Raw genomic sequence first — 13,812 nt, forward strand, 5'->3', positions numbered from 1 at the left:
GGTTTAGAAGTTAATTAGGCATATTTTGTGACAATTATAAGGAAACCAAAATAAATTAAAAAGGCGTAAAAGCAGACCTCCAATATGGCTGTACATTGAGTCTGAACTAGAATCCCATATTTTAGAACGATTAAAGTCCTTGTAAATGATGGTTCGGATTTAGATATATATTGTATAAGGAACAAATATGATGGTGTCCATGAATGTTTTTTGCGGAGATAGTATATACAGACTATGATATAGGAGTATGTTGATCATCTCTACATAAGCAGAACCATTATTAGCTGAAAAGATCATTTGTATCGCTGTAATCCTAGTATTTAGTCATTTTAGACAAGACCCTCTTACTGGGAAACGCGGACTTTTCAGGACAAAAAACGGTTTTCATAAAAAATAAAAAAAACACACCAAAAAAATGTAAAAAAAAATGTAAAGTGTTAGTTCCTGAGTGTTAATGGCTTTATGACCCAGAATTCTTTCATTACTTTAGTTAAAAATTCATACTAGACTAGTGGAAAGAACCACAGAAAGTTATTGAGCATCAGGAGCTGATAATTTGTGCTCCATTCTCTCAAACACCAAACAGCACAGAAGTGGCATGAAGAGAAAATACAACGCAATAAAGCTACAGAAAGCATGGAAAATACTGCAGTGATACAGTGCTTTATTCATATGTGACATATATCAGGTCATCTGGTTTTCTCATGAATACTAGGCCGGCAAAAGATAAATTAAAAAGTATTTCTTGAACATGGTGCAAGAATAATACTGGTCCACACAACAAGAGCGTAACAAGCATCGACCTTAAAAGTGGAAGGGGACACTCAGACAAAACATTCACACCAACAATAGAAACTGGTTACTTAAAAACGTAGATTTGTTCTTTTTTTCTCCATATGTGATATATTGATATTTAATAGGAAAATAAAATACATAGATTTCTGTCATCTGTATTCTGCATTCATTTGCAAATCTTATTACAAAAAAGGACTAGACATGTTAGGCATTCACAAATTCTATGCCAGTTTTGTTAAATTCCATATCAACTATACATTATATTACAGTATTAACAATGAATATTTGTTTTGTTCTACCCATTGGGTAGGATATGTGCATAATATTCAAGTTATATACAATTGAAAAATAAAAAAAAATATAAGACTTACGAAAAGATGAAGTGGAAATAAGCACCTTTACAAATGAGGCACAGCAAAAGCGGAGGTGACCAGAGCGCGGCGAGCCTCCCCGAGCGATATACGACGCTGGGCTACGATCTGGTGTCCATGTCAAGCACTCATGTGAATCCAACAATGGCAGGTAATGCAGCAGCAGTAACAATGGAGCAAACATTGTAGCCAATATGATGACCACACTTACACTTTGTTGCTTTTATTTTGAAATTGCTGAATTTAATGATAAAATGATTGGCATTTGTTATATAGCAATCAGGTTTTTTTTTCTGCCTAACATACAGCAATGACACATGAAGAGTTGTAGCATAGTGTTTCGTATATATTGCAGTCCCTCCATTCATTGTTTTATGCAGGGCTGATCGGCTGTCACAGTGCAATGGTTATTAGAATTGAAATGAATGGAAAAAAATCTTGATATGCTGAATTATATAATATCTATATTCTATAATTAATAGCCTGCCACAACATCAATATGCCCGAATGTCGTGACTGCCTACTAACCAGAAGAGGTGGTGGGGAAGTTTGCAGTGCTCTGGTTGGCGGACTACCAACGTGGCCGCCAAACCAGATACCTGCACATATTTTAGCGCTACTGGAATATATATGTATATATTAAATGGGGAAGGGGGTGAACACAACCATGATCCCAAGAACAAACTCATCCCATTGTGTATAATAGTGAGCCAGCACAAGAATGTCCGATTCTCCATTAGTAGATGGCATGGAGTTTAGCTGTTTTTGGGATAGGAGGGGGTTCTTGTTCTTGGGATAATCTATTTAATGAAATATGAATGTACAATAGATCTTATTGCACATCTGTTATAACACTGAATAAGTAACATTGATTTTAAGAGTCATAGGCAGAGTGATTACATCTGGTTTCACCATGATTTCTCCATTCTTTTCTGCTTTTAGTCTGGATGTGCTGCAGCATTGAGCTAGTGGTAAACCTGACTTCACTCAATACTTTACACTTAGACTCTTAGGCAATTCTTCATTATTAAAATGTACTATCGAGATGGACAGCAAATAGATTAAAGTGCGGGTAGGAGAACATAATATATTCTTATCAGAATGCAGACTACTGCTTATGGTATCCTGCCTTCAGGCTAGCCCAGCGTCTGTAGACATGGCAGTCGCAGTGTCCCTGCTTATTTTAATGATATGCATATAGAATGTATACGTCCTCATATAGGAGGATAAGTTCACCAAATACTACATCTCCAGGACTGGCATGTGGTGTCGCCCATCTGCAGCTGGGCAAGTTATATCTGAATATTTTATAATCTTAAGACAAGATGCAAAGGGGCCGCATCAGACACCTCTATAGTTACCTTGTATGTATAGCACAGGCATTATGCGCTTGATAGTAGTGATGCAGGGTTGTGGAGATCATTAGCATTTCTGGAAGCATCTTTGGGAATAACGTACATTTAATGGAGGTTTCTGAAAGTTTACTATAGCCATACTAATACACAAGGCCTTAGGGGTCATGATTGGCCATGTACAACTATTAGCAAATGTTTTCATGTGAGGTAACCTATACGATGCAGATGATAGACACTTCATAACCCTTAAAGAGGTTTTTCCACAAACAAAAGTTGATTTTAAATCAATAGATCTTGGAATAATACCTTCCACAATTGGATGTGTTTAAATAAAATGTTCCTGTGCTGAGATAATCTTATAAATGTGCCCCTGCTGTGTACTGTGTAATGGCTGTGTCTGACCGTGTTCGGAGCACGGTCTGATCATACCACAGCTCCTGGTCAGGGGGGAAGCAAAAGAGTATACAGACATTACAGCATGGAACCGCAAATATTTTTTTCTTTGAAGAAAAGTATTGTTTACAAGCAGGCAGGGAAATGTTTTACCTCACAAAAAGAATCATCTGTGATCCCCCTGCTGTAATGTCTGTATACTCTTTTTCTTCCTCCCCTGCACAGGAGATGTGGTATGATCAGACTATGTTCCTGCATGGTCAGACACAGCCATTACACAGTACACAGCAGGGGCACATGTATAAGATTATCTCAGCACAGGAACATTTTATTTAAAAACACATCCAATTGTGGAAGTTCTTATTTAGAGATGCCCTCACCCCACGTGGTATACAGGAATCTTTCCCGACCACCTATTCCATTCTGCATAAAGCAGTAAGCAATGTTATAGTCTCTCTCCAACATGGCTGCTAGAGAAGAATAAGTAACAGCGCGTCTGACCTGTCAAGTCATTTGTCATTAAATCTCCACGTATGGAAGAAGTTTTTGGCTCAGTGGATATTTAGAATTAGGAGCATTGTAGACATGAAAGTGTGCTCGATCTATTCATTGTGATATGCCCAATTGTACAAGAACAGGTACAACAGATATTCATTCACCTGCGGACTGATGATCACTTCCATACATCTGAATGGGCGTCATGTTCCTGCAACAAATCTGCCAGCACAGCACCGAACTCTGATAGTTTCTGTGCCATGTAATGTCCTTATGCTGGACGCATGAGTCTACCAATCTTAGGCTGCGTATTAACAAGCAGTGTCCATAGATAAAGCCACACAATCAACCCTGAACATAGGCATCAATTAGATACAGAATGGCTGTTTCCCTATAAACAGGCAAACCTACGAAGAAAGGATAAATGTCCGTCGCGGTTCACCCCTTAGGTCTTCTGGTTCTCATTTTTTGAGGTTTGTTCCATACAGTAAGAAGTGTTATTATGGAGACTCCACACACTGGAAATCGGATTCATCTGTATGAGAAAACTCAAAATCTGCAGCGTGCGACTTCACCCAACAAAAAATTTTTTGTGAACATACAAAATTAGAAAGGAAAAATGCTTTGGGTTTCCACTAACTTTCCTGGTAATTTTTCACAATGTTTCAGATATGATATGACACAGATATTATCATTCTTTAAAACAGTTTTGTTCTGTACATTGTATAGATGGGAACCTTTATATACACCTAGAGGCTCATCTAATTGTTTGTTAAGATGGATAATACTATAAACAGCTGTCAGGACAGTCATTACTTTTGACCACATGTACACACTTGGCCAAGCCCAAAGTCCAAGTAGATTTGTTTTCAACAAGATAAATGAGAATAAATCGCTCCATACAGCTCATCTCTTGTGAGAACAAAGGGTCAGACCTGTTGAGCACCAACATGCCTGATCCTTCTTTCCACAGGCATCTGACATTGTGGGTAAAAACAGGACATCCTTATAAACTGATAGTTTCCCTGGATTGCTAAAATTATCAGGTTTGAATAGTTATTCTAATGTGAATGGACACCTTAAAGAGGTACTCTGAGGAGATACATTTTAGTACTGTCCCTGCCGTCATACACTATAAAGACGAGATGCCCAGTGCACTTTTATTATGTTTATAACCCTTGTAATTCCGTGTGACTGGAGCTGCTCCTCACTGCTCCCTCCTCTTCTCAGGCTGGCTGTTACCTACAGCAGGGAGCTGCATACTGCTGTGTGCCATAACATCCCAGCTAGACGGGGGGAGCAGTGAGGAGCAGTTCCTGTCACACAGGATAACAAGTGTTCTAAAGATAATTAAAGCTCACTGGGCATCCCATCTTTATAGTTTATGAGGGCATGGACAGTACAAATTTTTTTTTTTTAATCACCCCAGAGTACCCCTTTAAGTCTTGTCTATGGTACCATACGCTTTTACAGGGTACACAGAAAAATAATTTTTGCCTAGTTTGTAGCTTTCACAGTGCATAAATGAATAGCTGCTGAATATAGGTTACCTGGAGGAAAAGAATTAAGTTTCTCACAAAGCTAAAAATTAATTTGAAAACAGGCTAAAACAACCTGGCTGATTATCTGGGCGGCTTCAGCGCAGCAGCTAGCTATATCTGTCAAATGTACATCGTTCATAACCTTCCCAGGCTCTCCTGCATTAGTCTACTGGTTGTAAAAACGATGCATATACACCTAGTCGTAAAACCCACTTTAGAATCAGAACAAGACATAGTACTGTCGATCCTCGTCACTAGCAGTGGTCATGAGTAACATAATTGTGGTAAAACACAGAAATGTGTAGGAATGTCACAACCCAAAAATCTGCACACTGACACTACGGACCGTAAAACGGTCAGTGAACGGATTAACGGAGAGTTGCTCATTCAGAGTTTACTAGAGAAGAACCGTGCATCTAGCAAACTAGTGATTCTGAAACCCTGGCTGGTCTCTTTGTTGCTGGGCGTCTCAATTGTTTTATCCTCACAGGTAAAAAAATACTGTATGACAAAAAAAAAAAAAAAAAAGCGTCAACATATTTCCCTCATAAAATAATCTGAACAATTAGTGCAACTTTTTCTCTTAAAAAAACAAAACTCCGCATCAGTCGCATTCATTCGGTCAGTTCACTGTACACATTGGCACGCACAACAGGGTTATTGATTTACATACAAGAATTAGCGCTGCCCCTACACATCATAAACACTGGCCATCTGCCGAAAAACTGGAGCATTTCTAGATAACACTTGTTCTATGTCAGTATACAAAAGGCTCGGCGAAGCTTGAGTTCTGTGCCACCTTCCTGTAAGGTTTAAATAAACAAAAAAAAAAAGTTTCCTGAAGAAAATGTATGGGGAAAACGGAAAGAACGTGTCTAATAGTATCTGATTGCATGCAGTCATCTGACTGCCATCAGAATACGCATACATTAAATATGTGCATTTGGCTTAACTTGAGTGTACCACTTGAACAGCCCAGTGCACTAGCGCTCCGGACGTCCCCCAGACAGCGGCCTGGCTACTTCCTTCAGACAAGGTTTCCTGGCTGCCTATCTTTTCCGCTGACTGGGACTATTGTGCTCTCTTGATCAGACTGTTGAAGCTGAAGTCTACTACCTGTCTGAGATGGGGTAGAGGAGTTATTTTGCTGGTGTTGGAAATAAGTTGAGCCTGGGTAATGTCCCATAACTTCACTGTAGGTTGGCGGTGGTCCTTCCATTCTGCCGCTGCTGCTATAGTTGGTTGCACTGATGCCAGAGTTGCTGCTAGGTGGGCATGGGCCCCCATTGTACATGGATATATCTATTAAGTCACTATCAAAAATGGTCCTGTTTGGAGGCGCCCTGACAGATTCTCGGTTCAGTTCCATCTGCTGCTCGGGATCCCGCAGCTGGAGAGTGCATGGACCTTGGTAAGGTGGAGGCTCCTCGCCATCAGAAAGGGAAATCGTAGGCGGAAGGTCAATCTCATGCTGAATGTAAGGATATGTCGGCTGGAAGCGGTTGAAACGATCTCTCTGCATAAAGGAAGGAGCTGTGAATCTGTCTCTCGACCTTGGTGCATACATGATCTAGAAAAGAAGATTACAAAGAACATTCAATGACTTCTTGATAAAGAATTTCAGATATCTCTGCAGTCTGACTAATCTAAATTCTGTAATACAAGAGGGAAATCTCTGGTGCGAATCTGCAAATGGCTACAGCCCAAAGATTTACTTCTGAAAGCAATGGCCCCATCCCTGAGACATTTATTCACTCAACAATGAAACTGCAACACCAAGAAGAAAAAGTCATGGAATTATAGTAATCATAGCATGGATAGACATGTTCTGTGCAAATGATAAAAAATTGAAACAAAGTTTTCAAATCATTCCATTAATTCAGCATCATTCATTTAAGGGCATGACGGCCAGATATGTTCTGCCATGCTGAAAGCACATGAACACGCAAATGATTATGATCTGCTTTGTAACCCTGTGCTTTGTAACATCCCTTAATGTGTTCGAAAGGAGGGAAGTCTGGAAATGCTGCAGGCCATCATAGCACATTTAGGCCATGCAGGCTTTTCCCAGAAACACTACCTACATGAGGCCACCCCACACCATAATCCCAGGAGTAGGACTGGTGTGATGTTCCTTCACGAAGGCATCTTCATGGAATGGACCACGTGGTCTCGTCAGATTTGAAGAATGGCATGTAGTGAACAATTCTGTACTTCAAGTTAACTTAGACTTCAAAATATCAAGCCAAGAGGTGTGTGTACACAAGCCAACAAAAGGAGTCTGCTCGACATCGAACTATGAGCCAGATGTCCAGCTATAGGTATTCCATTGACCCAAAGACACTGCTCTCACAGTATATCATGGTGCAAAGCTAAATAGCAGTGGAGGCTGGAATAGACATCTATCCCTTCAGTGAGAAGTCCTGTTTTTGTTTTCGGTGCAATGATAGTCAAATTAGTCTGGAAATCATGTGGAAAACGGCATGAAGAGACCTTCACAAAAGGAAAGTGAACGTGTCCAAGGAGCTGTTTTTCAACATGACATCACCAGGCTACATGTTGCTCGTGCAACTGTGAGCAGCCTGCAAGGGATAAACGTGTTACCATGGCCTGAAGAGTCTTCCAACTCATCTCCCATCAAGCCCATCTGGCATGTCACTGGTTGGCAATTGCAAAAGGAGCTGCCAGCAGCAGATCTTTATGAGTTGTGTGCTGAAGAACATTCAGGGCGGCAGAACATTCCTCCAGCAACCATTAATAACCTCATTGATGGTAGCCAAGTTTGTGTGCATTTCTGAGCGCGTTGCTCATACTTGATACTATATTAATCCAGATGTTCTGAAAATGGTGGCGTTTTCATTTTTTCATCATTTGCATATCATTAACACGTCTATCCACCCTGAGATTTTCAGAATTTCATGACTTTTCCTTCTTGGTGTTGAAATTTCAATGTTGAGATGTGCATGTAAAGATCAGCTGTAATGGTGATGGTACAACCTTCCTGACATGACTGGTAGCTGACGCTTCCGATTATTCCTGTGTGTGACATGAGCCGCTGAGCTTTCTGTATGAGTGCACCATGTATAAGCTTTAGTTTCCACATTGCACTTCTAAAGCTCAATAGAAGGGTCAGTAAAAATAATTAAGGTTGACAATCTATGTAAGATATTAAGGGAATCTGTCATATGGAAAAAAAAAACACTATTAACCTGTAGATAAAGGGATAATCTGTAGGTTTACAGCGTTCTGAACCTGCCCGGAGCCCGCACTTAATACCCCGCCGCAAGGAGGAAATTAACTATTCCCTTTAATAACAGAATTAATTCCCAGAAGCCTTATAATCGTATGTCAGCTTTCTTTGCATACGATTTTTGGGTTAAAACGTCACTCAATATTACAACACAAACTATGTGCTGTATGTGATATGTAGTATATAACCCACCAATTATTTCATACTGAAAATCAGCTGAAAAACTCGCTTACCTCTGATGCGCCTTGTCGTGACACCAAGTTATCTGAAGGCCACAAACACCTTTCCTATGGGAGAAGAGAGAAAAAAAATCTGTATGAAATGGCCGCACATTCATGCATCCAGTGTGGCGTTCTCTCTAGGTGACAACTAAACAGATAACCATGTGCTTATAGACATTCACATTTTATGCAAAAAGTAGAATATTCAGTTCACCCAACGCAACATTTTGTACCCAGGCCAAGTGCTGTCCTTATCCTAGTGTCAAGGGTGTCCGTCTCCCTTGTCTGAAGAGGCCATCATCTAAGTGATCCCATTTAAATCTAATAAAAGTAGCAACAAGTGTATACAGGATAGCAGAGCAATCCTCTATACCACGGTCACGTCCTTGAGCCAGCTTCCTATAAACACTTATCGCCAAATCTCCGCTCCATTGCAGTTTCTGGCCTCTGGGCCCTGCAGAGTGGGAGTCTGGCACATGAATGAGTGACTTGAACAGGTTTAGTCTACAGCACTTGATGCATAAATGACTGCCAAACATTTTGGATCTCATGAGTATTACATTATGTAATCAATACGTGTAGACAATATCAGCCACCAGTAGGTGGCAGCACTGGTATAAACATTTACACTATTAAACTTTTGTTCGAGCCTTTGTTTATACAGGACAGTCAGTTCCTGAATGCAGAGCCATGTCCAGATCAGGAAAAAGCAACTGTGCAGCCCGACACCTACCCGCAATTTCAACACTGGTGATTTCTACCTTTGGATGAAAACAGCTTTGTTCTTAACAGCAAATATTTGTGTGTACAGAGGGCATTGATGGTACATGCAATGTGCTAGAAATTCAGGTAACATCCATGTACACATGATGTGCAAATATCCAAATATTAGTTTAGCCTTGTGGTCTGGAGATTGACTACCAAGGAAGACATCTGTATGGAGTTTGTATGGCGTGTTAGTTGGGAAGCAGCCACCTAGCTCCAGCTATTGAGTTTAGTCTGCTGCTTGCAAGATAGTGAATGACTGGACATGATCATTTTTCCAGTGGTGATTGAGAAGGACGCAGTCTTGATAGCAGCTTCTATGTAAATAGGGTTATTACCACAAAGTGCATCTGGGCAGTCCGCTCCTGAGATCTAGCTGTCACAAGTACCTGAGCGGTGCGGGGAGGAGGCATAGACCTGCCTTTTACAGTAATCACCTCGTCCCCAGCTTTGTGTTGTACTTTGTCCCTGCAGCATTTCAGAGTAAAAACATACTTGCGAAAACAGCCCAGTCTCTGAAAAGTCATGTGATTGGTTACCATTAAAGTGATCTAAATCTGGAGTCTCATTGACCATGCTCAATGGGTAATGGAAGAATGTAAATCCGCTCTCTACAGAGGAAAAATGTCCCCAAACAGCTGTCTGTAGTGATATTAGCCAAAGCTCCAGCTAGTCATGTAAAGCTCCTTGATTGATTGGACACTGACATGTACAGAGCTGCCTTCAATACATGGCACGAGTGACATTTTCCCCCCAGAGGGGACCATTTTGACTGATATAAAGTAGCTGCAATTCACATGAGTAACAGCAAAGCTAGCAGTCACTGCAGCAACCAGAACTGGTGTATTGCACTAGGCTTAGTCAGTGTCCACATGGTTTAGGTTAAAATCTCATGAAGATACCACACAAAAACAGAGTGGATACTCATGTTATCCACAGGTTACAATAATTGGATACATGTTGTAAAAGAAAACCTAAGTGATACAAGGCCTGAATGAGAACGCAGCGTCCTCTGCCTGTAGAAGCTGAAGGTAACTAGGTTATGTAGCATGACACAAGCTGTGGACAAAGAAAACCAAGAAGTTCTGAACACAATACAGATGAAATGGCGAGGAGAAAGATTTCCGCCCATGGTCTGCTAGTCTAACAGCGTGCCTGAATTATAGCACAGCATGTTACATTTCTGCAGAAGGGATAATGAATATATAAAAGGGGTGACAAAGTCAATATGAAATTATCTAGAGTGATCCAGGGGACTTAGCCCCTATAGAAGTCATACTAGCGCTGTACTCATTAGTGGTACTATGTTTGAGATAACTACTAACTCATATGCAAATCAGGGGCTTGGTGCACGGCTACGCTCCCTGATTTTACACGTTGAGGACCTTCTAGCGCTTTTGAAGAGCAACCACTGTAAATTCATCCTGCGTGTGCTCGAAAGCACATAGAGTGCCAGAACTCTGCACAGGCAGCCATGTGGGCAAGCGTGATCTCCTCCCAGACTCCTCTCTGCGAACCCTACACCAAGACATCTGGAAGTGTAGTCAGCCCAGAACGTGCTTGCCCTCACTGCATGCGAGACAGCACTGACACTAAGTGCAGCAGGGCTCATGAACACATGTGGAAGGAGTTCACGCAATGCTGGCACTGACAGATGGGAAGAAGTCCAACATGCAAAATCACAGGGTGTAATGGTGCACTGAACTCCAGGCCACGCTAAGGCTGTATGCCCACTATGCGTTTAAGAGTTTCCGAAGCGGCAATTCCGCTGCAGAAACGCTTAAAAAACGCATGGTAGAAGGCCTGCCATGTTCCCCAATGATAATCTGCATGTGCTGTGCACATGCTGCGGAAATTTCCGCTGCGGATCATTGCGGAAAAATCAGCATCACTACCAATTCATTTGCAGAAGCGCGGCGTTTTCGCCGCCATTGACTTGCATTGTTACGCATGGAATCCGCATCACTGGATCAGTACATGCGCATTTCATGCGTTTCAATGTGCGGATGGTACCTGGGTTTGGAGAAGAGGAGACTCTCCTCCAGACCCAGGTACCATAGTACCTATTAAATAAAGAATAAAATAAAAAATATACATTATACTTACCTTCTGATGGCACCCGGTGTCTTTATCCGATGCGTCCTGGCTTGCCGGCAGCACCCCGTGTAGCCCGGTTTATTTGCACCCCAGGCACAGGAAGCAAAGACTTCCCCCTAACTCCCAATTCTGCTTTTAGCAGCATTTCCAAACTGTGATGACCTTGAAAAAGACCGATCCAAAGGTCAAAACATTGGTCTATATTACGGGCTTATGCTCTATTTTGTGAAACAAGGGGCACATGTGATTAATAAAATCTTTTTTTGCATATTACACATACTGGAGTGCCGAAGTTTATTTCTTGTAGTATATTTCGATTTCTTCTGAGCACCCACTATAACAGTGAGCAACCATTCATTCTTTTGCTTACACACAAATATATACATAGTTTATTATGGGATCTAAAGTTGTGGCACAAATCGCAGACGTGACAAGATTCCCGCAATAAGTGGAATAAATATGAAATGATACTGCAGCTGGCCGCACCTCACTACCATAAAAGGTGAACAGAACACACTAATAGGGTCTCCAAACTCCATGAGGTCAAAGCAACAAATACCATCATCCTCATCGTTCACTCATTCTAACTAGCAGTTGCTAGGTGAATATTGGTCTCCAGGCATTGTACACACTGGACTTGCTAGCAACAAGAGGTTATTTGTCATGTTTTCAAAGAGATACGAGGTGCCAACTAGGAGATGGTGCGTACTGAAGGATAACCACTTGGCAGTGCCCTGCTGTGTAGAAGCGGATTAATTGTAGCTGCACCACAATACATAGTAATATAGTACAAGAGAACCAAAGATATACCTCCGGTGGTGAATAGTATAATTATATATATTTACAATAATCTGTAATGAATAGTATTACGCCATCCGGAGTAGAGGACAAATAAGGGGTAACGGGACAATCGGAAAAACCATATAGCAAACAAGAGGGAGAACGACCGATCATAAAGTCCCAAATATCAAGGTATAATGAATAATTTTTATTAATGAACAGGTAATGACAACAAAAAAATAAAAATATTAAAAACAGGGGCGAATGTCTGGGTATAAAGTAATGACAAATTATACATGCGGGAGGCGACAGATAGAGGGGGGGGGTGTGGTATAATGAGTACTAAAAAATGGAGGGCCCCCTGACGAAGGCGCTCTGCCGTAACGCGCGTCGGGGTGGACGTTTGTCTGACGTGCGGGAGGCATCTATACCATTGTAAGTGACTTTTTCTATCCATTACCTCATTGCACATATCTATTCATATTGGAGGATCATTTAACACAATTGCTTTACATTCTTGTTCACTTTTTCTGCTTTTCGTTTTTTTACTCTCTTCTTGAATCCTTATTGTATATTATTATGATATCCTTGCTATGGGTTTGGACTAATATACATATGTAATAATACTGTTCATTTTTTGCTGTCCTCCCTTTACATTACATATTATATATGTTTGTATGATAACGATTTCTCTATACACATTATTTGTATTTTCTACTATTTATTCAATTCACTATTCACTAGTCTATAAAATTTATAAATATATTTTTTCCTCCATTTTTTAGTACTCATTATACCACACACCCCCCCTCTATCTGTCGCCTCCCGCATGTATAATTTGTCATTACTTTATACCCAGACATTCGCCCCTGTTTTTAATATTTTTATTTTTTTGTTGTCATTACCTGTTCATTAATAAAAATTATTCATTATACCTTGATATTTGGGACTTTATGATCGGTCATTCTCCCTCTTGTTTACCACAATACATACTAGTGTTGTCTATACAAGCCTAAGTTGTCGAGACTGATAACCCGCACACTACTTATCTGCTCAGAAACCAGAGACATTGCTGTGACTGTAGTCACACTTCTAATGGACTGTATTTTATGTCTACAATTTTTGTATTGGGAGTTTTATAACCAACTCTCCTAATTTAACACCAGTCTATGTTCAGGATGGTAAAGACCACATGGGGGACAACTAATGCCCAGATGGAACAGGTTCTGGCAACGAAAGCAAAATTGCACCAATTTTTAGGAAAAGAACAGGATCTACAATATGCACCGTTGTCATGTTTCTTTCTTTGAAAGGAGAACTCTGGAAAAGCAGATCTCAAAACCAAATGGGACACTTTTGAAGAATTACTTTGCTACTTAGTGTGAGGACCTGGCCACTTTCTAAATACTTTTCCAGCACTGAGCATCCCTTTTCGTCAATCTTAATTTTGTGTTTTGTTAGAAATTAGCTTGCTGTGTTTTATTAGTGAATCGTTTGCTCATCAGTTCAACCTCAGGTATCTATTCCATTCAGTGACCATATCTCCGAGACCTTGGGCCATTGTTCTCTCCGTCACCACAGGTAGTCTCACATGCAAACCCAGGGGATGGGTTCCACCTGAGAAAATATCTCCACTAAGGCACAATTAGCTGGGGAGGGAGGGGTGAGCTCTTCTGCCGATTCAGGGGGCTGAACCCTGTGCAGGAGAAAGAGAAGATTGATTGCTAGTCGGACGGAGAGCTGGGTGGT

General features: G+C 40.8%; 1 protein-coding gene across 6 annotated transcripts in view; it reads right to left on the reverse strand.

Moving 5' to 3' along the window:
* Window positions 1–635: 635 nt before the first annotated feature.
* The window catches only part of LDLRAD4 (low density lipoprotein receptor class A domain containing 4), a 308,015-nt gene continuing 294,838 nt past the window's right edge, over window positions 636–13,812 (reverse strand). For all 6 annotated transcript variants that reach the window (XM_073678983.1, XM_073678979.1, XM_073678984.1 and 3 more), the window contains 2 exons: window positions 8,434–8,487; window positions 636–6,520 (listed from right to left, as the gene is read on the reverse strand). In XM_073678983.1, coding sequence (XP_073535084.1) covers window positions 5,978–6,520; window positions 8,434–8,487 — 597 coding nt within the window. In that variant the 3' untranslated portion in view covers window positions 636–5,977. The remainder of the gene's footprint in view (window positions 6,521–8,433; window positions 8,488–13,812) is intronic.

The sequence above is a fragment of the Phyllobates terribilis genome, unplaced genomic scaffold, assembly GCF_046119375.1.
Source record: "Phyllobates terribilis strain yellow unplaced genomic scaffold, ASM4611937v1 Scaffold_4__5_contigs__length_816908805, whole genome shotgun sequence".
Classification (NCBI taxonomy): domain Eukaryota; kingdom Metazoa; phylum Chordata; class Amphibia; order Anura; family Dendrobatidae; genus Phyllobates; species Phyllobates terribilis.